The 27,283-nt window shown below is 45.0% G+C and overlaps 2 protein-coding genes and 1 pseudogene across 5 annotated transcripts in view; 1 reads left to right on the forward strand and 2 right to left on the reverse strand.

The window, feature by feature from the left end:
• Positions 1–211: 211 nt before the first annotated feature.
• Positions 212–22,433, forward strand: AHSA2 (activator of HSP90 ATPase homolog 2). Its single transcript, XM_087823915.1, has 10 exons — positions 212–274; positions 5,093–5,220; positions 6,436–6,626; positions 17,122–17,207; positions 18,980–19,103; positions 20,144–20,232; positions 20,943–21,038; positions 21,390–21,491; positions 22,059–22,110; positions 22,233–22,433. Exons 1-10 carry the CDS (start codon positions 212–214, stop codon positions 22,403–22,405), a joined length of 1,104 nt encoding a protein of 367 aa, XP_087680041.1. The 3' UTR covers positions 22,406–22,433.
• Positions 13,883–15,450, reverse strand: LOC107537899 (exportin-2 pseudogene; annotated as a pseudogene).
• Positions 22,434–23,046: 613 nt separating the features above from the next.
• Positions 23,047–27,283, reverse strand: part of USP34 (ubiquitin specific peptidase 34) — a 183,752-nt gene continuing 179,515 nt past the window's right edge. For all 4 annotated transcript variants that reach the window (XM_087823588.1, XM_087823587.1, XM_087823585.1 and 1 more), the window contains 4 exons: positions 25,971–26,111; positions 25,724–25,867; positions 24,476–24,635; positions 23,047–24,283 (listed from right to left, as the gene is read on the reverse strand). In XM_087823588.1, coding sequence (XP_087679714.1) covers positions 23,676–24,283; positions 24,476–24,635; positions 25,724–25,867; positions 25,971–26,111 — 1,053 coding nt within the window. In that variant the 3' untranslated portion in view covers positions 23,047–23,675. The remainder of the gene's footprint in view (positions 24,284–24,475; positions 24,636–25,723; positions 25,868–25,970; positions 26,112–27,283) is intronic.

Consider the following 27,283-nt stretch of genomic DNA (forward strand, 5'->3'; position numbering starts at 1 on the left):
CTGACAGCTGCTTTTTAAGACTGATAACCAAAAAAACTACCATTACCAACAAAATACCCTCTTGATTATAGTATTCTTGATTTCAGTAGTTTAAAATTTGCTGTCTATATGTGGAATATGACAGTACAGACCAGTACAACATCACCCAACACACTGCAGCAAATTTTAGTGAAATATTTAGGGGCTATGAGAGAGAGAAAAAGCAGAAGACATGGCATTTGATTCCGGGGCCGAGCACATTGTCATGAATGTGGCCTGTGCTCAAGAAATGTCTGTTGAGTGATTGAAAGAATAAGTGATAAAATAATTTAGAATGTGTAACTGATGCTCAGTGGGGAATATTGACACCCTGTGGCCTGGGACTATCCCATTGTGAGGAGGAGAAGGGACCTAACCCAACGGAGGGATTGGGTAATGCAAGCAGAGGAAAGTGTATATTTCATACGAGGAAAGGCACAAGCCAAGGCAACGAGGTGAGAATACGTGTTGATTTTGGTGGACGTCAGTTAGCAGGAGCTGCAGGTTGGTGTTGAGGAGAGCTGAGCAGTAACTGAGAGTAAGGTCACTCTTAGGATCCCAGGCTAGAGGTAGAGGGTGGAGAACAGATTAAAGCAGTGTGGACTGCAGGGTGTGTGGGGTCTACGGAAATATTCAGAGCCCACGAGTTCTCTACAAGCACTTAAAAATTTTGGTCTTTCACTTGCTGATAATAGTAAACATTTATTTATTTATTTATTTATTTATTTATTTATTTATACTTTTAAAATTTATCTTTATTGTTGAGAGTATTACAGGTATACCGTTTCCCCCCCCAATTGGCCCCCTCCACTTCGCTCCCACCCCCTCCCCAGGCCTTCACCCTGTTATTGACTGTGTCCATGGGTTATGCATATATGCATATAACTTCTTTGGTTGATCTCTTCCCACCCTCCACCCCCCTTCCCTCTTTCCTCTGAAATATGATCGTCTGTTGCATGTGTCAATGTCTCTGGATCTACTTAGTTCACCAGATTCTTTTGTTCATTAGCTTCTTCTTAAAGGAGACCCTTCAACATTTCCTGTAGTGCTGGTCTGGTGGTGATGAACTCCTTTAGCTTTTCCTTGTCTGAGAAGCTCTTTATTTGACCTTCAGTTCTAAATGATAGCTTTGCTGGGTAGAGCAATCTTGGTTGTATTTCCATGTTTTTCATCACTTTGAATATTTCTTGCCACTCCCTTCTGGCCTGCAAAGTTTCTGTTGAGAAATCAGCTGACAGTCGTATGGGTGCTCCCTTGTAGGTAACTAACTGCTTTTCTCTTACTGCTTTTAAGATTCTCTTTTTGTCTTTAACCTTTGGCATTTTAATGATGATGTGCTTTGCTGTGGGCCTCTTTGGGTTTCTCTTCTTTGGGACCCTCTGTGCTTCCTGGACTTGTAAGTCTATTTCTTTCCCCAGGTAGGGGAAGTTTTCTGTCATTATTTTTTCAAATAGGTTTTCAATTCCTTGGTCTCTTTCTTCCCCTTCTGGCATCCCAATAATACGAATGTTGGGCCTCTTGAAGTTGTCCCAGAGGCTCCTTATACTATCTTCATATTTCTGGGTTCTTTTTTCTTTTTGCTCTTCTGGTTGGGTGTTTTTTGTTTCCTCATGTTCCAAATTGCTGATTTGGTTCTCAGTGTTCTCTGCTCTACTATTGATTCCCTGTAAATTATTCTTCATTTCAGTTCCTGTAGCCTTCATTTCAAATTGGTACTTTATTATGTTATCGATTTTCTCAGTTATTTCCCTAACAGTCTGCTTAAATATCCTTATAAACAAAATTCCGAGCTCTCTATCTGTTAGCTTGCTTGGATCTATTTCATTTAGTTCCTCTTCTAGAGATTTCTTCTGTTCTTTCCTTTGTGACATGTTTCTTTGCTTCCACATTTTGGCTGCTTCCAGGTGTTTGTTTCTATGTAGTAGGTAGAGCTGCTGTGTCTTCTGGAATTTGTAGAGTGGCTTTGTGTTGTAGGTGTCCTGTAGGGTCCAGTAGCTCAGCCTCCCCAGTCACCTGAGCTGGGCCTTCTAGGTGCTCCCCTGCCAGTGGTGTGCTGGGAGGACTCGCCACAGGAGCCATGGCCTCTGCCAGCCCTTCTGCCCGGGAGGAAGCTGCCCCTCCAGCTCTCGCCCGGATCTCAGGCAGGTTAGTTCCTCCCCGAGTGTCCCGGGTCCTTGCAGGATGCTGCCCGGCGCTGGGCTCAGAGGGAGCGTCCGAGTGAGCCCATGCTGGGCCCTTTAAGAGGAGCTGCTGGGGCTCCCTCGGCCTCCGCGACCCTCAGCGACAGTCCCCGCTGGTTTTCACAGCCCGGAGAGTTGTGGGGACGTCTCTTCCCGGCCTGGAGCCCTGGGCTGGGGGCCTGCTGTGGGGCTGGGACCCCTCTCTCCTCTGGGAAAACTCCGCCATTCCCTCCCGGGTTTCAACAACAGCACCGCCCCCCCCGCCCCCCCCCCCCGCCCGTCTCTGGGATTCAGCCCCGATCCGCCCGCGTCTGCACCCCTCCTCCCGCTCTCGGTGCTCCTTCAGCTCCCTAGTTGTGGGGCTTCTGTTCAGCCAGGTTTCAGGAGGCTCTGAGTGTAATTTTGATGTGGTTGCGGGAGGCAGAGGGTGCAGCTGTTACCTACGCTGCCATCTTGTTTTTCAGTAAACTTTTTAAATTGTGGTAGAATATACATAACATAAAATTTACCATCTTAACCATTCAGTAGTGTTAAGTACATTCACATTGTACAGCCATCACCATATCCATCCACAGAACTCTCTTCACCGTGTAAGACTGTAACTCTACACCCATTAAACACTAACTCTTCAATCTCCCTCTCCCCCAGCCCTTGGTAACCACCAATCTATTTTTTCTCTCTATGAATTTGACTGCTCTAAGTAACTCACATAAGTGGAATCACAGTATTGTCTTTTTGTGACTGGCTTATTTCACTTTGAATAATGTTCTCAAGGTTTATCCATGTGTCAAGATTTCCTTCCCTTTTTTTGGTTAATTCTCACCTGAGGATATTTTTCCCATTGCTTTTCAGAGAGTGGGAGGGAGGGAGGGAGGGAGGGAGGGAGGGAGGGAGGGAGGGAGGGAGGGAGGGAGAGAGGGGGAGGGGGAGGGAGGGAGGGAGGGAGGGGGAGGGGGAGGCAGTGAGGGAAGGAGGGAGGGACAGAGAGAGAGAAACACCTGTGGTCTGCCTTCCATACCTGCCCTGACTGGAGATTGAACCTGTAACCCAGGTGTGTGCTGTGCCCAGGAATTGAACCGGCAACCTTCCAGTGCACAGCACCACAACCAACCAACTGAGCCGCTCCCACTGAGCAGGCCAATTTAATTTTTTAAAATATGTTTTTATTGATTTCAGAGAGAGGGAGGGAGAGGGAGAGAGAGAGAAACATCAATTGATTGGCTGCCCCCTGCATGCCCCCTACTGGGGATCCAGCCCTTAATCTGGGCATGTGCCCTGACCGGAATTGAACCTACCTCTGCTGGATCACAGCTCAACCACTGAGCCAGAACAGCTGGGCCAATTAAATCTTGATCAATTACTACATAGAATGCCTTTTCCATTTACATTTTAATATGATCATTTCCATTGGGATAGTTCTTTTTGTATAAATATTGCAAAAGATTTTTCACAAAATTTTAGTGATTATAGCTTCTGCCTTTTGTAAGTTTTCTGCTGTCTTATGTGCGTTCTAGATTCCAATGATCCATATCTAAACCTTACCATGTCATGTTCTACCCTTAAAATTCTTTATGAATTGGATAAAGACGCACAGCTAATGCGCAAGAAAACCATGCTCCACTAGCATGGCCACTGAAATTTTTTTCTATTGGATACCATGTGTTAGGTGTCCATGCCTTTGGTGAAGTGAAGTGTAAAAGGTGAAGTCAAAATGTCATTTTGTTTTGAGGCCAAAACACTTGGAAGCAGTCGGTTTATATAACTGTTGTTGCTGTTTGGAAAAATGATATTGGGATGTAGCAGCTCCTGTAGTAAATGAGAACCAACCCCCCCCCCCCCCCCGCCCCGTTTATCTCATTGCTGCGCACAGATCACAGGCAAAGGACAGGTGATCACGGGGAACAGCACAGGTCCTCCCACCCTTCCACTGTCATACCCGTTTTCCATACTAAATAATATCCAGGTAATAGCCTCCAAATAATTGGTACAAAGTTTTTGCTGGAAGGTGAAGATTCGTTCAAGGAATCATTAATACCCACTTAATTATTGTAAAACTGCATCACGCTGAATGCGCTCGAAATCCCGTTTTGTCACCTGTAAAGGACGATGACATGAGATGTAAACGTTTCCCGAAGTAACCGGGAGCCTGGTACCGTGCTGCTGGGACAGGCTGGAAGGCAGGTGGGGAGAGGCGCGCGCTCCGCCCGCAGGAGGCTCGGCTCGGAGCCGAGCGGCGCACAGCCACGCGCACGGGGGACCACGCGCGCCGGGCGCCCACCCCGAGTCGGTCGCAGAGCAAACTGCGGTCACGTGCTCGGGGCGTGTCCGAAACAGGAGTTAGCGCAGCCGACGGCGCTGGGACAGCCGCTCCGGGTCTGCAACCGCAGAGGGGCGCTCAGGCGCCCCTTTCCGCCCGCTCGCCCGCACAGCCACCAACCACCGCGGGGACGAGCCCTTCACGGAGGGGCTGGGCCTTCGGAGGGGCCGCCGAGGCTCCCCTTCCCAGCGCGCACCTGCGAGTCCCGCAGCGGAGCCCGGGGCCTCCCCAAACCCCCGCCCCGCGCCTCCCCATCGCCCCAGGGAGTCCCGCTTATTGGACCATCTCCCCCCACCCCACCCCCGCCTCCGCACACCGCCCTCGACCCCGCCCCAGGCCGCGACACCCCTCCCTCCTGCGCCTCCCCGCCCCCCGACTCTCGGGCCGACCTCTCCTGGGCCCCCATTCCCGGCCTCCCGGGCCCAAACGCTCCCCACAGCCCTCCGGGCACCCCCTGTCCCCGGGCCCCCAGGCCCCCGCCCCGCTACCCGGCCGGGCCCTGGCCGAGCTCAGGGGCGCGGGGCGCGGGGATTCCTGGCGCTCCGTGGGCGCCGCGAGCGCTCGGACCCTGGGCTAGGAGGCGGGAAGCCTCGGTGACCCAGCTGCACCCCTGCCCGGCTCTCCGCGGGGGGCGTGGGGCCAGGGCGACCCGCGCGGGGTCGTGGAGGAGCGGGAGGACTCGACCGACGGCCACAACCGGCACAAGTGCGGCCGGGCGGGGCCGCCTGCGGGCCTCCGCGTGCCCTTCCTCCCGGGCGGGGCCCTCGGCGGGCGCCCGGGGCCTGCGCCCTGGGCTGCGGGCTGCGAGGCCGCGGGGTCCCCCTGAGGGGCGGGGCCTGCGCGGTGCGGAGGGTTCTCTCCCCTCCCCCACCTGCTTTCTGTGCGGCCCACGCGTGAGCCCCGGGCTCCCGAGAGCCCTCTGGGGCTGGAGACCCCGCGTGGTGCGCTCACTGCCCCCCGGACACGTTTCCTCCTTTTGAAAGTTGGGTCGGGCTCCGAGAATGGCCTTTGACTGACCTCTTCAACTTTGACAGTCTGTGCCCTTAATTCAGGTCCTCCCTCCCCTTAGCCGCTCCCGCCCCTAATCCTCTGGATGTTCTGGAAGCAAAACGAAGCTAGAAAGCGCGTGCGGGAGCGTGGGTGTGCTCTGGCTCGTGCGCAGTGGGAAGAGAGGCATGTGGATCCCACTCTGTCTGCATCTAACTCGATGGGCCTCCGGTGAGCGCCCCTTCGAGGAGTTGGAACAAGTTACCCATCTTCTTGAACCTCACCTGGAAACCGGTTGTCTGTGCCTCCCTCTGTCCCCCAGGGCTGCAGGAAGTGATGCTCCGCCCTGCGCCTCTGAGGGCGGTGGGTACCTCAGCGCCACCGAGGTGATGCTGAGGCAGGTCCTGGACAGAGCAAACCCTCGGGCCTGTGAAGGGATCATTTGCTGGGGGAACCCTGGGGCTCGGGGCTCGGAGGAGCTGGCCTCTCCTTTCCCAGCCCTGTTACCATGGACACATGATGGACTTCTCTCAGCTCATTTCCGCTCCCCAAAGTGGAAACATTATTTGGGGAGATTGTAGGAACACACTTAATCATTTGTCTTATGATTAGAATTATTTCAGTTATTACTACCTTTTCATAAGCTTTGCCCATTCATTTCCAACTGGTCAGATGGCTAGACCCCCTTTTCCCCAAATAAACTGGTGTTTTTAAGACAAAATACTACTTTAAATAGTGGTTAATACTCTCTTAAGGAACCGAGCAGGAGGATTACAAAGTATCTGGCAGAAAGGTGGCTTGAGAAGTGTGTTTGTAAGTCTGAGGGTGGCAGTTCTTTTAAGGCCCCTTGAGAGCAGTCACGCTGATCTGGGCCAGGCCCGCGATACCGCCTGGGCCTTCCATTCACGGCTCTGCCCTGCTGGTCCCTGGCAGGACAGAGCAGGATGCCACCAGCTGGTCCAAGGGGAAGCTCCGGGAGTTCCTGGTGGGCATCGACGTGGAGAACGAGGCTGGTCGCTGCCAGATCACTGAGCTGAAGCAGGTGGAAGGTGAGGCTTCCTGTCGCAGCTGCAGAGGGAAGCTGCTTTTCTTCTATGAGTGGAACATCACGCTGGGCTGGAAAGGTAACGGGCCTCGGGTCCAGGCGGGGCTGGGGGCAGCCTCGGGGCAGACTTTGTCGATTCATTATTCAACATTCAGCAAATTCTTTTAGAGCTGCTGTGGACCCTGCACGGGCTGAACCCCGAATTGGTGTTTGTAGTTCCAGACACAACCTGACCACAGGTGGAGTTCCTTGTCCAACAGGCTGGGGGTCTCCCTTTCTCCCAGGGCGCAGAGCTGCGTCGAGCTTGTTGCTTTCAGCTGTTCTCTTTGCCGGGCACCGTGAGCACTAGAGTTTCCCGGAGCTGCTGCCTGGACGCTTCCCCTAGGTAGCTGCCTGCTGGCTCCTGTCAGCCCTTCAGGCCTTTATCCTGAGTGAAGCCACCTGTGCATCCTGTGAAACTTGCAGATGCCATCCTTGTACAGTCTCCCCTGCTTTATTTTCCTCCAAAGCGCTGGTATTTTGTATACTGTATACGGTTATTTAAATATTTCATTTATTGTTCTGGTCCCCCTCTTCTCCCAGTTCATTAGGACAGGAATTTTTAAAATATATTAGCTTTATTGGGATATAATTCACATACTATATAATTTGCCAACTTGTGCACAGTTCGGTGGTTTTCAGTATAATAAGAGCTGTACAGCCATCACTACAGTCAATTTTAGAAAAATTTCATCACTCCTCCCCCAACCCTGAGCCCATTAGCAGTCACTCCCCCAGTCCCCCCAGCCACCAGTCTGTTTCCTATTTCTGCGGATTTGCCTATTCTGGACATTTCGTATGAATGGAATCATGCAGTATGTGTTTTTCTGTGATTGTTTTTCATGTAATGTGTTTTTAAGGTTCATTCATGTTGTATGTAGCATTTTTTGTTCTATTTTATGGTTAAATGGTGTTCTTTGTACAGATACAGCACATTTTGTTTATCTGCTCATCAGTTAGTGGACATTTGGGTTGTTTCCACTCTTTGGGTCTTTTGGTCAGGAATTGATTGGTTTTGTTTCAGGCCCACATCACTGTCTGGAACATAGTGTGTTTGTTGAATGAATAAATTTCTATTGTGGTGCCCAGCTCCTGGCTAGGTAGGCAGTCTGTGCTCAATGAATACTTGTTAAAATAACCACAGATGTGAAAACAAAGGGGGAAAGGAAGAGGAAGGAGGGAGAGAGCTGGTTCTAGAAGATTGTGCCGTGTTCAAGTTTGGGCCTCAGCCCAGGAGTCAGCTCCTTTCTTGAGAGTTTGGGTTAGCAAGCCACTGAGTAAACTGGCCTTGGGCCTCTACCCAGCCTTGTTAGCTAGGCCAGAACCCAGGGAGATGGTCAGACAGCATCAAAAGTAGTCCCACACATGCCTGGGAACCTTTTGGTTTGGGTTTGCTGTCAGTTACTCCTTCAGTGGCTGCTGCTGGATAGATTACAGCAGGGGCTGACTCCCTGCAACTGACTAGTCCCCTCATCTCCCTCCTTGCCAATACAGGGCTTTGAGGGCCCAGAGGAAGCTTTCACTATATTGTGTCCATTCCATCTGCTTTAATTCAAGGCAACAACCAGCTCCTTTGCAAGATAAGGCCCACCCACTTCCAGGTGGCAGCCAGAGAGAGGGCAGGCTGAACAGGACTTGCCCTGACCCCTTGAGCTTTCTCCTCTAGCAGTGCGTCCCAGAGGTGGCGTGTGGGACCTGCTGGGGAGGAGGCAACACTCTTGTCTTGTTTTTGTTTTGTTTTCTAATTAAATTTTAACTTAATCCCCTCCAGCTTTATTGAGATATAATTGACTTACAACATTGTACGAGTTTAAGATGTACAACATGATTTGATTTATGTATATACTGTGAAATGATTACCACAATAGGGTTAGCTAACACATCCATCAGTTCAGTTTTTTTTATATGTATGCTGAGAACTTTTAAGATTTACTGTCTTAGCACCTTTCAAATACATGTATGTTATTGTTAACTAGTCACCATGCTGTACATTACATCCCCAGAACTTATTCTGGAAGTTTGTACCCTTTGACCAGCTTCATTCCCCACCCCCTTGCAACCACCAGTCTACTCTCTCTGTTTCTGAGTTCGGTTTTCTACGCATATAAGTGAGATCATACAGTATTTGTCCTTTAGTATTATACCATGACCATCTTTGTTTCTTTTGAGCATTTTTAGTTTAAAGTCTATTTTAGCTAATATGACTACTCCTGCTTTCCTTTGGTCACCATTTGCTTGAAATATCTTTTTCCATCCCTCCAATCTCAGGTCATGTGTGCCCTTAAAGTGAAAGTGAATCTCTTACAGGCAGCATATTGTTGGATCTTGGTATTTTTTAATCCATTCAGCCATTATGTGTCTTTTGATTGGAGAATTTAATCCATTTATATTTGAAGTAATTACTGATAGGAAAGGACTTACTGTTGCTATTTTGTTCATTGTTTTTGGAGTGTTTTGTAGCTCCTGTTTTCATGTTCCTTACTTCCTCTCCTGCCATCTTCCATGGTGATTTGATGCCTATTTGTGGTGGTGTGTTTTGACTCCCTTTCATAATCTTTTGTGTATCTACTACAGGTATCTCTTTGTGATTACTTTGAAGCTTATATAAAATATCTTATAACATTCTGTTTACACTGGTAACAACTTAACTTCAATAGGATACAGAAATTTATACTTTTTCTCCCTCATGTTTTAGGTTATTCATGTTGCAACTTACTTTAAATGTTACAGTTTACTTTAACTGATATAATTGATGTTACAATTTACTTAAAATTTTTTTTTAAGTATTAAAAATAACCCTAGGTTACTGTGCATAAAAGTTATGGTTATTTTTAATATGTTTGTTTTTTAACCTTTAGAGTTGTAAGTGAATTATTCATTACTATTGCAATATAAGATAATCTGATTTTGACTATATATTTATCATTACCAGGGAGTTTCATACATTTGTATGTTTTTATGATGCTAATAAGCATCCTTTCATTTTAGCTTGAGGAATGAGCTTTAGCATTTGTTATAGGCAGGTTCAGTGGTGTTGAACACCCTGAGCTTCTGTTTGTTTGAGAAAGTCTTTATCTCGCCTTCATTTATGAAGGACAGCTTTGCCGGCTATAGTATTCTTACTTGACAGTTTTTTCTTCTCTCTTTTTTTTTGACTTTAAATAAATTTTTACTCTTCAATTACAGTTGACATATAATATTAGTTGTACAACCCAGTGATTAGACATTTATATAACTTACTAAGTGATCACCCTGATAAATTTCATACCCATCTAACACCATACATAATTATTACAATATTATTGACTATATTTCTTATGCTGTACTTTACATCCCCATGACTATTCTGTAACAACCAATTTGTACTTCTTAATCCTTTCACCTTTTTCACCCATCCCAACACTTTCCCATCTGGCAACCATCAAAATGTTCTTTATATTTATGAGTCTGTTTCTGTTCTGCTTGTTTATTTTAAGATTCACTATTGATAGATATGTTTTTATTCCTACTTTATTTTTCTTCATCTTTTAACATTTTTCTTCATGTAATACTAGTTTGGTGGTGATGAACTCTTTTAGCTTTTTCTTGTTTGGGAAGCTCTGTATCTGACCTTCAATTCTAAATGATAGCCTTGCTGAGTAGAGTAATCTTGGTTGTAGGTCCTTGTTTTTCATCACTTTGAATATTCCTTACCAGTCCCTTTTGGAATACAAAATTTCTGTTGAGAAATTAGCTGACAGTCTTATGGGAGCTTCCTTGTAGGTAACTAACTGCTTTTCTCTTGCTGCTTTTAATATTCTCTCTTTGTCTTTAACCTTTGGCATTTGAATTACGATATGTTTTGGTGTGGGCCTCTTTGGGTTCATCTTGTTTGGGACTCTGCACTTCCTGGACTTGTATGTCTGTTTCCTTCACCAGGTTAGGGAAGTTCTTTGTCATTATTTTTTCATATATATTTTTTTTCAGGGTAAAGCAGCATTTGATATTTTTTACACGATGGCATTTGTGACAGGTTCAAAAGGAAAACTTGCTTTGTTTTTACTCAGCTGTTCTTCTTCAGAAGTCTCCCAGCTTTCCTCAGAAACCATCTTGGGCTTTATTAGCCAAATCATAGTTCAACGCAGTGTCACATTGGCTGCCTGAAGATACCCTTGCAGGTACTGGAGCGTTTCTGTAATTATTTTTTCAAGTAGGTTTTCAATTCCTTGGTCTCTTTCTGCCTCTTCTGGCACCCCAATAATACAAATGTTGGGCCTCTTGAAGTTGTCCCAGAGGCTCCGTATACTATTTTCATATTTCTGGGTTCTTTTTTCTTTTTTCTCTTCTGGTTGGGTGTTTTTTGTTTCCTCATTGAGGTTGGTGTTCACCATTGATGGACCTCTTCCTGGACAGGCAGTAGATAATTTGTGAAGTGACTGTGCCAGGTGAATCTTTGGGTTGGTCACCATTTGACCTGCGGGATCATGCTCTTTCTCCCAGCAAATGCCAACTGTGAGAATGCAGTCTGGTATCCTGGTGTATCTTCTATGTCAATAAAATGTTCTTCACCAGGAATGGAATTATCCTCAGGTAACTCAAAAAGGCCAATCAGAGACTGCAGTAAAGGAGTCCGTAGTTTGGTATACTCAGTGTCCATCACTGGGGAACATTCTGTTAGTAATTTGGTCATGCCAAAACCATTCCAAACATTTTGGGTTGTATTCCATCAAATATTTCTTGTAGTGCTTGGGCCCATATTTTATGTAATACAAATGAATAAAGACTAAGAAACTCTTTTTTTTTTCCCTTTTTAATTTATCTTTATTGTTGAGAGTATTACAGGTATACCATTTCCTCCCCCAATTGATCCCCTCCACTTCCCTCCCATCTCCTTCCCAGGCCTTCACCCCATTATTAACTGTGTCCATGGGTTATACATATAACTTCTTTGGTTAATCTTTTCCCACCCTCCACCCCCCTTCCCTCTTTCCTCTGAAATATGATCGTCTGTTACATGTGTCAATGTCTCTGGATCTATTTAGTTTATCAGATTCTTTTGTTCATTAGCTTCTTGTTAAAGAAGACCCTTCAACATTTCCTGTAGTGCTGGTTTGGTGGTGGTGAACTCCTTTAGCTTTTCCTTGTCTGAGAAGCTCTTTATTTGACCTTCAATTCTAAATGATAGCTTTGCTGGGTAGAGCAATCTTGGTTGTAGTTCCATGTTTTTCATCACTTTGAATATTTCTTGCCACTCCCTTCTGGCCTGCAAAGTTTCTGCTGAGAAATCAGCTGACAGTCGTATGAGTGCTCCCTTGTAGGTAACTAACTGCTTTTCTCTTACTGCTTTTAAGATTCTCTCTTTGTCTTTAACCTTTGGCATTTTAATGATGATGTGTCTTGCTGTGGGCCTCTTTGGATTTCTCTTCTTTGGGACCCTCTGTGCTTCCTGGACTTGTAAGTCTATTTCTTTCCCCAGGTAGGGGAAGTTTTCTGTAATTATTTTTTCAAGTAGGTTTTCAATTCCTTGGTCTCTTTCTGCCTCTTCTGGCACCCCAATAATACGAATGTTGGGCCTCTTGAAGTTGTCCCAGAGGCTCCTTATACTATTTTCATATTTCTGGGTTCTTTTTTCTTTTTTCTCTTCTGGTTGGGTGTTTTTTGTTTCCTCATGTTCCAAATTGCTGATTTGATTCTCAGTGTCCTCTACTCTTCTGTTGATTCCCTGTAAATTATTCTTCATTTCAGTTCCTGTAGCCTTCATTTCAAATTGGTACTTTATTATGTTATCGATTTTCTCAGTTATTTCCCTAACAGTCTGCTTAAACACCCTTATAACCAAAATTCTGAACTCTGTATCTGTTAGCTTGCTTGGATCTATTTCATTTAGTTCCTCTTCTAGAGATTTCTTCTGTTCTTTCCTTTGTGACATCTTTCTTTGCCTCCGCATTTTGGGTGCTTCCAGGTGTTTGTTTCTATGTAGTAGGTAGAGCTGCTATGTCTCCTGGAATTGGTAGAGTGGCTTTGTGTAGAAGGTTTCCTGTAGGGTCCAGTGGCTCAGCCTCCCCAGTCACCTGAGCTGGGCCTTCTAGGTGCTCCCCTGTGTGGGCGGTGTGCACTGTCCTGTTGTAGTTGAGCCTTGGTTGCTGTTGGCGTCCCTGGGAGGAACTGACCCCTCAGGCCAGTCAGCTGTGAGGACCAGCTGCAACGACAGCCAGAGAGCTGCTGTGCTGGAGACACCCTTATGGAGCAGGATTTACTTCAGTGGAGCTTTGGTGTTCACCAAGTGCACCCCTTGAGTGTCACTTGTGGATGTGGTAGGGTTGTAATCCAGTGTGGTAGAGTCTGATCACCAGGTGCACTGTCTCTGAGGCCTCCCGGGAGGTGCAAAGTCAGCCTCGGCCAGTGCCTTGCCCAGGGCCCCCCAGCATGAGCTACACAGCAAACTATAGCTGGCTGGTACTTGTGCTGGGCTTGGAGGTGCCCAGGAGAAGCCAGGCTATGAGCCAATACAGCTGCCGCTAGTACCAGGCCTGGGGCCGCTTATCAAGCTGTATGGGGCCCGCTGCTGCTTGTTTGTGAGATTTTAGGAGAGTCCTAAGCATGAGGCTTGAGAGGCCACTTGCACAGAAAAGCCCCTGGAAATGGCCTGGATGAGCTGCAGGTGGGGAGGGGCGGGGCCTCCGGGAATCACGGGGCGGGGCCAAAGGTGCGAGTCAGGTGCTGGCGATTCAAACATGGCGCCTGCCTGCCAGCTGTGTGCGGGGAGGACTCGCCACAGGAGCCATGGCCTCTGCCAGCTCTTCTGCCCGGGAGGAAGCCACCTCTCCAGCTCTCACCCGGATCTCAGGCAGGTTAGTTCCTCCCCGAGTGTCCCGGGTCCTTGCAGGATGCTGCCCGGCGCTGGGCTCAGAGGGAGCGTCCGAGTGAGTCCGCGCTGGGCCCTTTAGGAGGAGCTGCTGGGGCTCCCGCAGCCTCCACGACCCTCAGGGACAGTCCCCGCTGGTTTCACAGCCCGAAGGTGTGGGGACGTCTCTTCCTGGCCTGGAGCCCTGGGCTGGGGGCCTGCTGTGGGGCTGGGACCCTCCCTCCTCCGGGAAACCTCAGCCGCCGAGTTTCCCTCCTGGGTTTAACCCGCGGCACCAGGGGTGGGCCCGCGGCACGTCTCTGTGATCCAGCCCCGATCCGCCCGCGTCTCCGCCCCTCCTCCCGGTCTCAGTGCTTCTTCAGGTCCCTGGTTGTGGGGCTTCTGTTCAGCCAGATCTCAGGAGGCTCAGAGTGATGGTGGTTTTGTGTTTTAGTTGTAATTTTGATGTGGTTGCGGGAGGCAGAGGGTGCAGCTGTTACCTACGCCACCATCTTGTTGTTCCTCAAGATTAAGAAAATCTTGATAAATTTTGTTGTTTTGGAATTTTGAAGTCTTTGGAATAGTGGAATGAAGATTTGCTTCCTGTATTGGTCAACTGACTCAGGAGGCATGTGCTCAGTTTTACTGTTTAGAAGAGAAAAACCGTGGTGGTCATTGGCTTTGGATGCAGTGAGCTTCCGGAAAACACCTAATATCCCAGGGACTTTGTCAGCTGCAGCACTTGCTATTGTATTTGAACTGCATTCTAGGAATGCTTGGAGCAGCCTCACTAGAGCAGGGATATTTCCTGTTCTTTCCCAAAGCATTGGCTGAGGGAGCTGAGGAAATAAGGCCATATAGGAAGATAGAATATCATTTTTGTGTGTTTCCAGAAGCAAAGATATCACTGGAAAGACACATGGAATAAACTCTTGTACTTAATTCTGTAAAATTTTAGTAAACACCAGAAACAAAGCCCCTTCAAAATTTACAACAGCGGCAGGGTTGGCTTTGCATGTTATTTTTATGGATAAACATATTACTTCAAGCATGCAGTGATCAAAGTGAGGTTTACTTGGGTCCTCACCAACGGCTAATAGCTTCTGAGTAAGCTGAGTGATGAGTGTGGGGAGTAAGGGTTATGGCTGCTGCTTCATAATGTATTCATTTTCTGAAGAGCCAGGAAGTGTGAGAGCTTTGAAAAGGTTCGTTAGCAGAATCTCAACAAACAGTGCTAATTCTGCAGCTGTAAAGAGAGTGGCGTGGTTAGGCCCCGTGTTGTGAGCGGCCTCTCAGGGGCATGTGCTGTGTGAGTATGAACAGCAGTACTTTCAGCCTGAAGATGATTAACCAAGAGAGGACCAGATACTAAAAGCTGTTCCTTTGGTGCTTGATTCCTAAAGCTCACGATATATTTGATACCGTCAGCTTTCAGGGCGGGAGATTCATTCACGTTAGCTGATTTTAAATCAGGCAGGATGTGATTCACAGAGAACTCGCTTGGGTTTGCAAGTCCATTTGCTTATGATTCCAGGCTACTGTGTTTGAGCTTTTGATGCCAAAGATGTCACTAAGTAAATGGCTGCATTTTTGTGTTTCCAGTTGACAGATGGATTTTTTGCCTATTCCTGCAGCATAGAATTAACATAACCAGAGAAGATTCCTGTCACAGGTCCCTCAAAAAACTTGCATATTCTTCATGCTAGATCACAAGCAGCCCTGTGTCTAGTTTCAGTATCCGATCCCTGCAAATTTCCTTTTATGTGCTCCTCAGAATTACCTTCAGAGATTTCTCCAGCAGCAGCTCCGAATCCCAGGTTAGGCACAATAACCATTTCACAGGCTCTTGTCAGCGTGCCCTGGTCCTCACACAGATTCTTAGAGAGAATCTCTCACAAACTGAAGTCAGAAACATACCAACAAGTCGTATTTGACCTATTGACCTGCTGTAACCATTGCATTCCAGACAGCTGTGACCAAATGGGGCAGGGAGCACTGAAACTCTTTGCCTTACATTCCCTGTGTAATGAAAATTGTTCATCCAGGTTTCTGTATTATCTTCACAAAATTCAAGGAGATTCTGAAAGTTTAAACAAGAACAGTCTTGAGGTCAGGTTCAGGGAAGAAAAGGAAGTCCTCAGGGCAGAGGCATCATTTGCATGGGTTCTACCACATTCAGTGGTGGCTTTCAGTAGATTAGTAAAAGGCTCTGAGCACGTGGGCGCACAGGCGGGTCTGCAGGCTTGCCTTTGTGATCAGGTAGCCAGTAGGCCGCTGGCCATGCTTCAGTATTGAGCAAAGTCTCTGGCTGGGTGGGGCTAAAGACTGTGCTCTGCAGTTGGGTACCCCACTGTCTGGGCTCCCGACCTGGGTGCAGCCTCAAGCTCTGTTTTGCATTTGGGTAGGGCTATAGGCTGGGCTCTGCGGCTGCTTAGGGTCACTGTTCAGGCTCCCTAGTTATGCAGGGTCGGAGTCTGGCTCAGAAATTGGGCAGGGCTTCTGGTTTGGCTCTCTGCCTGAGTGGTGCTGCAGCATGGGTTCCATGGCTGCCCAGGTCCCCTGGTCAGGCTTCTTAGATGGTTGGGACTGGAGGCTATGCTCAGCAGTGGAGCAGGGCTGCAAATTTGCTTCCCTGCCTGGGTAGGGCAATCGAATGAGCTCCACAGCTGGCTTCGCCCATCGACTGGGGATCCAAATCAGGCAGAATTGCTAGCTGAGGTCCCTGGCTGTGCAGATTGGCTGCTGCAAGCGGTAATACAATCCACCAAGATTAGAGTTTTGCAAAGTATATGATTGCCTAACCACTCTGCTGTGCACCTGAAACTAATACAGAATACTGAATATAAACTCTAATTGAAAAATAAAATTAAAGATTGCTGAAAGCCCTGCCCCATACTCCTCCGATTCCCAGCGGTCCCCATGAGGAAAGTCCCAGGCAGCCTTCCAGGAAGCACCCCACAATTCTGGGGGACCTGGATGTGCACTTTTCTCCTGCTGGAGAAACCACAGTGGGACCAGACCCTCTCAGTGGGGCTCTGTGCTGGCCTGGGGGAGGGGTGGTGTGGTCAGTGTTCTAATGCAGTCCTCTCTGCCTCTGGCCCAGGATGGTGTTTCGGCCTCACCTGTGGGTTCTGGGATTTTCACAGTGGTGTCTTGTCTATAGACGGTCGTTTTGTGAAGGGGACTGAACTTGGGAATAACCTATGTTGCCATCTTGATGTTGTCACTGAAATCAACACTCTGGTGTTGAAAAATATCCAGCTGCATGGAGTCCACATAGAACTCCCCCAAGCTGCGGTCTCCCACCTCTCTCCATGATCAAACTCGCTGTCCCTTTCTGTTCTTCCATCTCTTCTGCGACTGCTCGTTGGGATGGCCCTTTATCCTGCTTTGATGTGGTGGAGAATATTGGGGGATGAAGCAGCGCTGGTTACAGAACCACTTACTCCCACCCCAAGCTTCCACCGGGCCCCCGATTCCTCTGCACGTCCCTCGGCCAGGTTCTGCGCCACCTTTCTTGGCTGCTTACCTGCAACGTGGGCCAGGAGAGCAGGGTCAGTGGTGGTACCTGTGTGGTGGTAAAGCCTTGAGCCGCCGTGTTACCACCTCTGGCGGTGCCCTGTGAGGAGGGCGTGCGTGTCGGTCACGCAGGGAAGTTTTGCACACACCAGCCGTTACTTTGTAATTGAAGAACACGTTTTGCTCATTTTAGGTATAATTAAAGAATCTGGTGGGAAGCACAAGGGATTGATTGAAATACCCAGCCTTGCTGAAGAAAATGAAGTAGATGACACTGAGGTGAAGTGATGGTGTTTCTTTTTTTTTCTTTCTTTTATATCAAGCTTCTGCTGTAGATGTTGAGGTTTTGAAAAACTGCTCATCAGACTGTGATTCCTGCAGTTGTGGTGACTTGTGGAGAGCTCTCGTGGTGAGGATCCCTCCCTGTGGGGCCCGCGGGGGGTGTGCGGTGGCGAGTAGGCCGGGGCAGCCCTGGGCTCCCGTGGGGCAGGCGTGGGGCCTGGGCAGGTGGCTGCATCCTTGTGGCCACCTCACCTGTGAAACTGGGTGAATGCACCTTTCAGGGGTGCTGTCAGATAGGTGTCACGGTGAACACACGGGAAGGTGCTCAGGCAGCACGCAGTTTGGTGAGTGGGATTTTGCTTTCCTCCCCTGCATCTTTGCTGTTTCCCTTTGATAGTGAAAATCCGCAGCCGTTGGCTGCGATCGCCCTTGGTTATAGCGCATGTTTTTTCGTAAACTAGTTAGTATGTGTTGCTTTTGACTGGCTCTCCTAGTTCTCTTGGGGGACAGAGCCTGTGTAACGCCCAACCTTGGTTTTCAGTTAGTGCCTTCTGTAAGCTGAAGGCGTGGTTCTGGGGAGCGGCCATTTGTACAGCAGCTGTATTTTCCAAACCAAATGGTTTGACAAAAGGTCTTTTTTGATTTGTGAAATTATTCATTGTGAAGGCTTTCAAAGATATAGAAACTAAATCATCCTGAGCCACACACCTATGACTTGCCTTTATTAAAGGTTATAAAATGCCAGAAAAGGGGGGCCTGTCTCGGACATATCTTCAGACATGGGCTTGCTATTCTCGGGCTGTGATTTCACTCTGCAATATTCAGGTCCATCAGCTGAGAAGTTTTTCATCAGAATAGTACACTGGTCTTTTAGATGCAATCCTTGGCAGCATTAGAGAACAAATTCTCTAGCTAGGACTCCAGCCCAACTGAATCATAGGGACACTAAATGATTTCTAACCAACACCTGTTTTCATTCTGAGAAGACCACACTGGCATCCCCAGAGCAGCATTTTGATGTTTCCCTCTCCCTGTCTCCTCCTCCTTCCCCCTCCTCTTTTCCTCCCTTCTGTCCCCTCCCTCCCTCCCCTCTCCCTTTCCCAACTCTCCTGCCAAAAATGGGTACCTTGAGGCCGTACTGGCTTTGGGGTTCTAGACCAGCGCTGTTCAATAGAAATAGAATGCAAGCCACATACTGAATTTAAGATTTTTTAGTAGCCATATTAAAAAACTTAAAGAAACAGGTGAAATTACTTTTAATAATTTTATTTAACCCAACATGTAAAAAACACCATTTAAATGTAATTAACATCAAAATTATTAGATTATTTTACTCTTTTTGTACTAAGTCTTCCAAGTCTGGTGTGTATTACTTTACACTTATAGCAGATCTCAAAGCAGCCCAGCCACATTTTGAGTGCTCAGGAGCCACATGCGGCCAGTGTCTACCATACTGGACAGCGCATTTCTAGACTCTGGTAAAAGCCATGGACTACATCAATGTAATACCTATGTATGAAATTTTTATGCAAATTAAGGGGCTCACATTCTAAGAAGTCCATTCAAGATTTGGCCAACCCAGTCAATGGAGCCTTGATTAAAAAACCCTTACGTCTTCTCAAGCTATAGGGAGAATTCTGTCACAACTCTCTTAATAGCCACTTCTTCCCCTTCCCTGAGTCTGAGTTCCTCTCTCATCCATATGGCCCAGTGCTGTAAGAATACATCAGACCAGAGTTTTCTTAGGTTTGTATTTTTCTGATTTGTAGGTGAATGTGAGTAAAAAGAAAGGAAATGGGGATATACTGAAGGATCTTATGAAAACTGCAGGCACCGCCAAGGTGAGGGAGGCCCTTGGAGATTACCTGAAGGCACTTAAGACCGATAAAGGAGGCATCTCTTGTGAACTCGGGGGTCCCTTTTCTGTTTACCCCAGTTAGGCTCTGCACTGTGGTCTGGCTTCGCAGGTTAGGCTGCTGTCTAAGGCTCTGGAAACAACTCTATGCTGCAGGATAAATGGCAGTGTGGATGCTGAGAGCTAGTCATGAGTAAGACTACAATTAGTGGTTATCAGTATTTTACACAGCGTGAAACATTTTACCTACAGAATTAATAGTTTTCTGGATTGATAAATTATTTCATCAGTTGTTTGTATACTTACTAACTTAATGTCTGTCTTTGCAGAGCGTAAGCCCCGTGAGGGCATGGAAGGTGTCTGTTTACTGCTGCTTCTCCAGCATCTAGCACAATGCCTGGTGCATAGTAGGTGCTTAATCTTTGTTGAATGAATGAATGGAGGAATGAAATTAACTGTAGGTGCCAGGTATAGTTAAGATTTACCTAGATAACCCCTACACTGTGTGGAAGTGAGGTTATTTATTGTTTCCTTCCCTAAATTAGAGAAGTTACTTGCCAGGCAAAGTGGCCAACAGGGCCTGTCTGTCTGCACGTCATACTTGGGTTCTGCTGTGTGTCTAGGAGCCAACATAGATGGGTTTGAGGTTGCCGCTTTTCCCGAGACCCACGCGTAGCTGGCCCACAGGCCTGAATACTGAGGCCAATCTTGTGAGGCGGTAGTGAAGCAATGAGAAGGTGTCTGGTTTTGACAGTAGATGAAGTCCACAAAACTATTAGTTGTATAAAACTGAGCTTTTTGGAAAAGAACATTTGAAAATCTTTGCTGTTTTATCAAGAACTGTATAAAAGGGAGGCATTTGAAAAAATAAAATAATAAAAGGCATTTGTTGCTATGTAACATGTTAGTTTTATATACAAAAACATGGAATGGTCTAGAAATTTTCAAAGTGACTTAGGCATTCTTTTTATAATCATCAGCTTTTATTTTCTTGTAATGTTGTTTTGGGTTTTCTGCCTATTTGTGCTGAAAAGGAAAAAGTTCCTTATTAAAGGAACATTCCCATGTTTCCTTGTAGAGTTTACAATGGGAATGATTTTACCAACAAAAGCTATGGCAACCCAGGAATTGACTATTAAAAGGAAACTGAGTGAGAATACCTTGCAGGTGTGATCTCTAGTGGCGACTATGAAGGGAAGGGGAAAGGAAGTGCTCAGTGAGAATTCTTCAAAGCTCTCAACAGCCTTTTGATGATGGGACTTTGAAGTACAGTGAGGGCCAGTTAATCCACTCTTGCATCCATGCCATTTTTTTTGGGGGGGGGGGGGGGATGACGAGACTTTAATTTTTTTATGAAAAGGAATGTATAAACGCCTTTCGTTTGAGACTGTTCTAAAGGCACTGTTCTTTGGTAGGCAACAGATGACTGTTTCCTACCCAAACCAGGTGACTTTGAGGTTCACATACCACAGTGGACCAACCTTCTCTCCACTTTCGGATTGGAAGGTTTTCAATCCTCTTCTTGGAATCTAGTGGTGTAAATTAATACTTTGTCCTTACGTGCTGTTGGCCTTCATCTGCTTATCATTATACCCTTTGGGCCACATTTACACGCCCAAGTAGGAGTTGGGGTGTTAAGCCATAGTCCGGAAGTAGAACAGAGCTAGAGAGCTCATAGGAATAACGAGCTGTTTCCAAAGTAAAGGCCAGGACTGGTGGTGCTAAAAAGTCTTTTCATGCTATTTCCATGTTTCTGGAAGGGGTAGTATGGAATTTGGGATATTTTGGTGTTTTATTGAGACAGGGAGACTGAATTTTTAAATCTAAGCAGCTTTATCTCCGGGCATGCTAATTACCCTTTGGAACCTCTTCTCGAGATCCAGGGGCCGCTGGGTGTCCAGATTCCCACTGTGGCGCTGCACATGACAGAAATGTATGACGAGGCTGTAGAGCAGCTGTACAGCATCTTCACCGTAGGAGGAGGACGTCCCTTCTCAAGCTAGGACTGCAAATGCTGACACTGGGAGAAAATGTCCAACTACTGGAGCTGCTTTTTGGTTTCCCTTATGTTCATATTTTTGATTGAAGGGATCTGGAATTGTGGGGATAGAAGTCTTTAGGGTAACTTCTGAAACATTTGGGGGGATATATCAGCAATTAGGGGATACATTAATTTAGTTTTCTCCCTCTACAAAGGAGAGGAAGAGAAAGCTGTAAGTAATTACAAGCTACATATTCAGGACTTAAAAACAAACAAACAAAAAACCTCAAACCACCCACAGTAATTGTTCTATGCTGAAATAATGTCTGTTTTTCTTGGTTAGTTGGTGCAAAAATTTTCTAAATCACCTGCCATATTAGAAGCTGAAAAGGGAGGGAAGTTCCAAATGTTTGACGGGAATGTGACCGGTGAATATATAGAATTGGTAAGAAATCTTATGGTTAAAGTAAAGTAAGCTGGGACAGATTCTTGTTTCCATTAACATTGCTTTTTTAATTAATGCTTTTTAACTTGCTTTGGGTTCTTATCTGAGCTCAAAGAAACTTGAGAACTTTTTATAGTTGGTTGTAAAGCAAATAAAAAATGTTATATATAATGAGAAAGTTGAAGCCTTAGTTTCACAGTACTTGTGCAAATGCTTATGATTTTAGAAGTATAATTCTTCAAGCTCTTGGTGTAGAACATTGAGCTTTCTGCCACCTCAATCGCCAGGGTCTGTGTTTCCAACTGTCAGCTGCCTCACCCTTGACATCAGCTCTGCTCTGGTTGCCCATGTTACTACACTTGTGCTTGATGTTAACTGCTGTTAAGGATTTCAGCACTAGAGACAATGAATTCTCAATGGTGCTGGCATATAAAATGGAAGATGAGACTGTATGTTCATTGATTACTTTTAGTACATAGGGGTTTTTAAGAAAGGCTTTGTTTTTCTGTCTAGTACTGTAGGAAATTTAAAAAGATGCTTTCAGTAGAACTTCCTCTTTGTTTTCAGTTAACAAATGAAAAGATCATCATGAAATGGAAATGCAGGAACTGGCCAGAAGGTATGTTATTAGTACCGTTTGTTGTAAGAGTCTAAAAACACTCAAGCTGTTTTCCCCTAGGAAAAGCAGGTGGTAGTATTTATCTGTTTCCCTTTTCATGATGGTTCCTATTTTCCTTCCAGAACACTATGCAACAGTTGTACTGAATTTTGTGCCTACTCCAGGGTTCACGGAATTACAGTTGGACTGTAAAGGAGTTCCTGTCCATAAAGAGGAGAACATGAAATTCTGTTGGCAGAAGCAGCATTTTGAAGAAATAAAAGATTTATTGCAGCTGACCACCCTAAATGGATGAATTTTAGGTTTTCTAAGGGCATCACTTTGTAAGCAGAGAAAGTTACTTCTTTCCTATAATTCCTTTTAAAAAAGAAAACAAAACTCTTTATATTGAAATCCATGAACTTTTACACAATTTGAAACATTAAAGCATTGTTTCAATCTTTACTATGAGTAAGTTAGAAGCAGCAAGCAACCTGAAGTATTTAACCTTATTTCCCATAGATGCTCCTCTGGGAATAGATTGAATCCCTTAGTACAGATAGTTGAAGTTTCCCAACTTAAAGCTCGTCCTTGTAGCAAGCTTACTTTCAGCTGTAGTTTTAGTTCAGGAAGACAAGAGTAAGTGGCATGTTGGTATCATTCCTTTATTTACTTCAGGGTTTTTAAGGTGGGTAGCTCTTAGGTTAGTGAAACAGTGGCATGTTGCACTCAGAAGCATGTTGAAGTGAGAGCAAGTTGGTTGTACTGTTAAACTTCTCCCTGCAGCACTTAAGCACTTCAGGGTGGATAGGATTGAAAAGTCTATGGGAATAAATTACTTTCTGGACTGCCACTCACACCTCTAATGAAATAGAATATAATGGGTAAGTGCTTCCCCCTTTCACAGTTTTCTCATTACTTTCATCTGAGAAGACTGAAGCAACGTATGTAAACAAATGAAAAGTAATCACAATCAGTTTAATTAAGTGCACAGAATAGCAATCAGTCATGTCAATAAAAATAAAACAATTATTTTTACATCAAGTGTGCTTTATTTCCTCCACAGGTATTCTGTTAAATAAAGCACCATTTATATACTGCCAGGCCACAGCTAAAGAGGATTCTTTACAGAATCAAATTTTTTGTGGTTGTTCCGTATACAAGTAAACTTAATTTTGATAATAAGAACCACAGCGATCGGAGGCAACCTGCCTCTATTATAAGGTACAAAACTGGCACAGAAGACACCATATTATACACAGTAAAAATGCTGTAAGTTTAAATTACATTGTACAGGGCCAGGGAACCCTGTTCCTCCCAGACGGCCATATTAAATGAAAGCCACTACAGTGAACTCTTAATTACATAAAACATATCCATTATCTGATTGCCCTTTAGAAAGTATACTGAAGATGCAAGTTTTTTTCATCGAGTTCTGCCTGACCAAGAATTAAGCCTATAAATCTATCTTGCCATTCAAGCAGAGAGCACTGGACAAACTGAAGCACAAAAACAAATAAGCAAAACTTATACAAACAGCATTGGGGGGTAAGGGAGCCTTAAAAGTAGACATGCTACATCTAATGTCAAGAAGCAGCTTGGTTTCCTTTGCCAGATATCCTTGTGACCACATGGATCGTAGACTCAATGGTTCTGCACAGGGTATCTAAAATGTCGTGTTGCTGCATGTGACTAAAGAGTCCTCTGGAATGGCCACAACTGAGTGATAAAGCAGCCTCAGGGTCCTGGGAGGGCAAAGCTTGACCATCACAGCTTCTCAAGTCAGCTAAGTCAGACAGAACTGCAGAGATAGAAGTAGAGGGGAACTCTGATTCTTCCTCAGTTAAGTTAGAATCCTTGGAACAGTGGAGGTCTTTGAATTCTTTACACTCTTCAAACCTACCACTGTTGGACTGTTCTTCTGCATGCTGTGACCTGATATTTGACATATCTTCTGAAAACGAAGAAGGAGCTTCCATTCGGTATTCTTTAACAGAACTATTTTCAGGGGAAGGAAGATCTTGCTCAGTTCCTGGATCAATAATTGAGGAGTCTCTTGTCTCATTGTCTGAAGTGCTAGTTGGGGTCAGGACCTCCCTGGTTTCTGTTTTCATGTCGCTGATGCAGCTGTCTACAGTGTGTTCCTCATCGCTGCTAACACGCCTTCTTTTAACAGGAGTCGCCCCTTCATCATCTGTGAAGATATCCAAACAAACTTCTGTGAAAGGAGTCACTAAGATCACACTGAGGAAGGGAGTGATTGTGGAAAATTTCCTTTACAGCATTTACATTTAGGAGGCCAAAGTGAACATAGAGCTACAACGCAGTTACACCAAGTGTATTCCCTTCTCCCACCCTAAAGGTAATACTGGTCCATAAAGCTAACCTTTAGTTTTTCTTTCTTTGGCTTCTTGCTCTTGGAGTGAATTTCTCTGCTGCAGACAAGTCCTGCATTTGCTTAAAAGCTCTTGCAGAGTTGGAATTAGAGCTGGGTTTAATTGTTTGGGAGTGTGTACCGAAAGGAGCAAAGCGAGTGCCCGTAGGTCCTACAAGAATCCAGACATGAACATTTCAACTCCTAAAGTCAACATGTGACGCACTCTGTTCACAGTTCAATGCACGTATTTACTCTCCCAGGAACCTACCCTGGCTTCCCTGGTATTTTTAGAAGAATGATGGAACTAGAAAGCCCATGCTATGATACTATATATCATCGGTTCTAAGTCACTAATACCATTATTTTATGCACCACACCACTAAAAAAGTTGAACTGAACAATCAAATTGTTTTTACAATCAAAACAGAACTTACACAGGAATTTAAAAAACAAACCCTGAATGATCTGTGAGAAATTTAGGCCTTATTAATCTAGAAATCAGTTGTTCAGATATGTTAATTTTGGGAGGATGTGGAAAACAGTAAGGTCTTCCTCACTTATCTGTTCTGGCATCTAAGCATTTTGTTGCTTGGGAAACTGCTGCTGGATATGTGTTAGCACACGTGTTCCATTACTCTATGGCATGGCTACCATGGGAGTCTATAAAAGGCCACTTACTAATTCTCTAGTTTTAACTGGCTTTATAATAGGCAGATCATTAATCTGACTGCTTAGTTACTTATGAGCCATAAGCAGTAACAGAAACATCACAAGTAATTGTTTCAAAAAATGTAAAGAAAAGATAAAGGGGATGGCTTTTAGTGGTCATACTGCCATTAGTATTTCATGGCATTAGCTCATGTCTTCTAAGGTAATAAATAGAAAGTGTGTGCACCCTGGCTGGTGTGGCTCAGTTGGTTGTTTTTCACCCTATACACCGAAAGGTTGTCAGTTTGATTCCTGGTCGGGGGACATGCCCAGGGTGCATGGTAGGGGCCATGCAGGAGGCAGCCAATCAATGTTTCCTTCTCACATTGATGTTTCTCTCTCCCTAAAAAATAAAAATATTTAAAAGTGTGTGCTATATACATAAAAGGCACAGTGAACAAATTTTTAAAAATTTGAATAGTTTTTTTCATCATATTTGACTTCTAGAGTTTGAATAATAAAGGTATAATAAAATCATAGTAAGGCCAAATTTAAAGTTGATTTAAGGAAGTTCTGAAGTACATGACTATTCCCTTCCACAGTTCTTACCCCATTTAATGAAGCACTTGCTTTGGACATTTCAATTCGGTTGGTGAAATCAGACTGCAGGTTTTGATACTGATTTATCAAGTTTGTAATAAGGGTGCTGATCAAATTGGCACAGTTTGCTTCAGAAAATACTTGACCTTGAACCTGAAAAAAGGGATTAAAAAAAATCTCCAAAAGACCAACATAATGAAAACACAACCATTAACTAACTGGAAGTAATATTTTGAGTTTTCAAAGTACAACATACCTTTAGAAGAAAATGAGTCATAAATGTGTAGACAATGTTGTTGTTTAGGAAGGTTCTTTCATCCATTAAGATACATTTTATATATTCTGCAAAAACAGGATCTTCACACAGAAGCTTGATGCAATTTTTTGACAGAGCAGACTAAAGTGGGGAGAAGAAGACTGATGGGTGAGCGCTGAAATGACTGTAACCCTTAAACACACTGCTTATGATATATGGCGGAGTCTGTACATGTGACTGGAAAAGCCACTTGTAACTCAGTCTACTAAACTTTCAGTAACAGCAAATGTCCTCCCGATCAATCAAAATATTACTAACTTGGACTCCATGGGTGAGTGTTAGCGGGACAGACTTGTAAAAAGTCTGAATGGCAGAGCTGAACAAGTATTTTCTTTAAAATACTGCAGCAGCTTTATTATCTAGCATTACAAGAATTAAGGGACTGGACAATGTTTTTAGGGAACCAATTAATGGATAGTTAATAGGTAACCAAAGGACAGGCAGAGAAAATTTTAAGAATTAAATGTATTCTCTAAACTGAGTTAAAACTTTTACTGTATGATCTCATTAGCAGTAGTAATTTGTTTGTTAAAATCCTTTCCCCCCATAAATAGTGCAAAGGTAAACAGCAAACCTCTTTTCTTAATTACCTCACACAGAAAATTAGTGGGTCCCAATATATGGAAATTTCACTAAAATTTGGTTTTCCTGTTTTCAAATGGTCATGGCTCTTAAACACAAGTAGTATGTCTTTAAGTAGATATATTCCCTAATTACTTATATGTGTTTTAATAATAGGTGATTTACATGGGAGACAAGACTTTAAAAAATAGGACAAAAGTTTAGATAATATCTGTATTATATATTTATATGTTTTATTACAGTAAGCAACTATAGTAAATAATTAACACTCAAGGTCACCCAAGAAATTAGAGGAGTTGAGTAGGACCAGGACCCAGGACTTCAGATTTTTGGTGTCAAGAAAAACCCCCCTTATTCTACCAGTCACAGCCTCTGCCTACTGCCTATGTTTCTTGCACAGGATTACTTGCAGGGGCTTTGAAAGCCTTAGTTGGGTTGGTTTGGCTGTTTTAAGGGAAGTTTGGAGGGATGGTGAATTCTGTGGGGAAAAAAGCCAAATAAAGGGAGTAGTAGAGTGCAGAGCAATGGGGAAGCAGTAGGTGGTGGCAGAGTACAGTACCACCCCGCCAAATCAAGAAGATCAGCAACAGAGAAGGAAAAAGCAGAGATATAATCTGCTTTAATTTACTAAAGAGACCACTCAGCTCAAAAATCAACCAGCAAGTCATTTT

Source organism: Miniopterus natalensis, chromosome 13 (assembly GCF_054644295.1).
Source record: "Miniopterus natalensis isolate mMinNat1 chromosome 13, mMinNat1.hap1, whole genome shotgun sequence".
NCBI lineage: Eukaryota > Metazoa > Chordata > Mammalia > Chiroptera > Miniopteridae > Miniopterus > Miniopterus natalensis.

What these genes read in the sequence shown, in the direction of transcription:
- AHSA2 (XM_087823915.1), top strand. Translation starts at nt 212, where the DNA reads ATGGCATTTGATTCCGGGGCCGAGCACATTGTCATGAATGTGGCCTGT. An exon ending in GACGGCCACAACCGGCACAA is followed by an intron (nt 5,221 to 6,435) that starts GTGCGGCCGGGC and finishes GGTCCCTGGCAG; the next exon opens with GACAGAGCAGGATGCCACCA. An exon ending in ATGCAGGAACTGGCCAGAAG is followed by an intron (nt 22,111 to 22,232) that starts GTATGTTATTAG and finishes TTTTCCTTCCAG; the next exon opens with AACACTATGCAACAGTTGTA.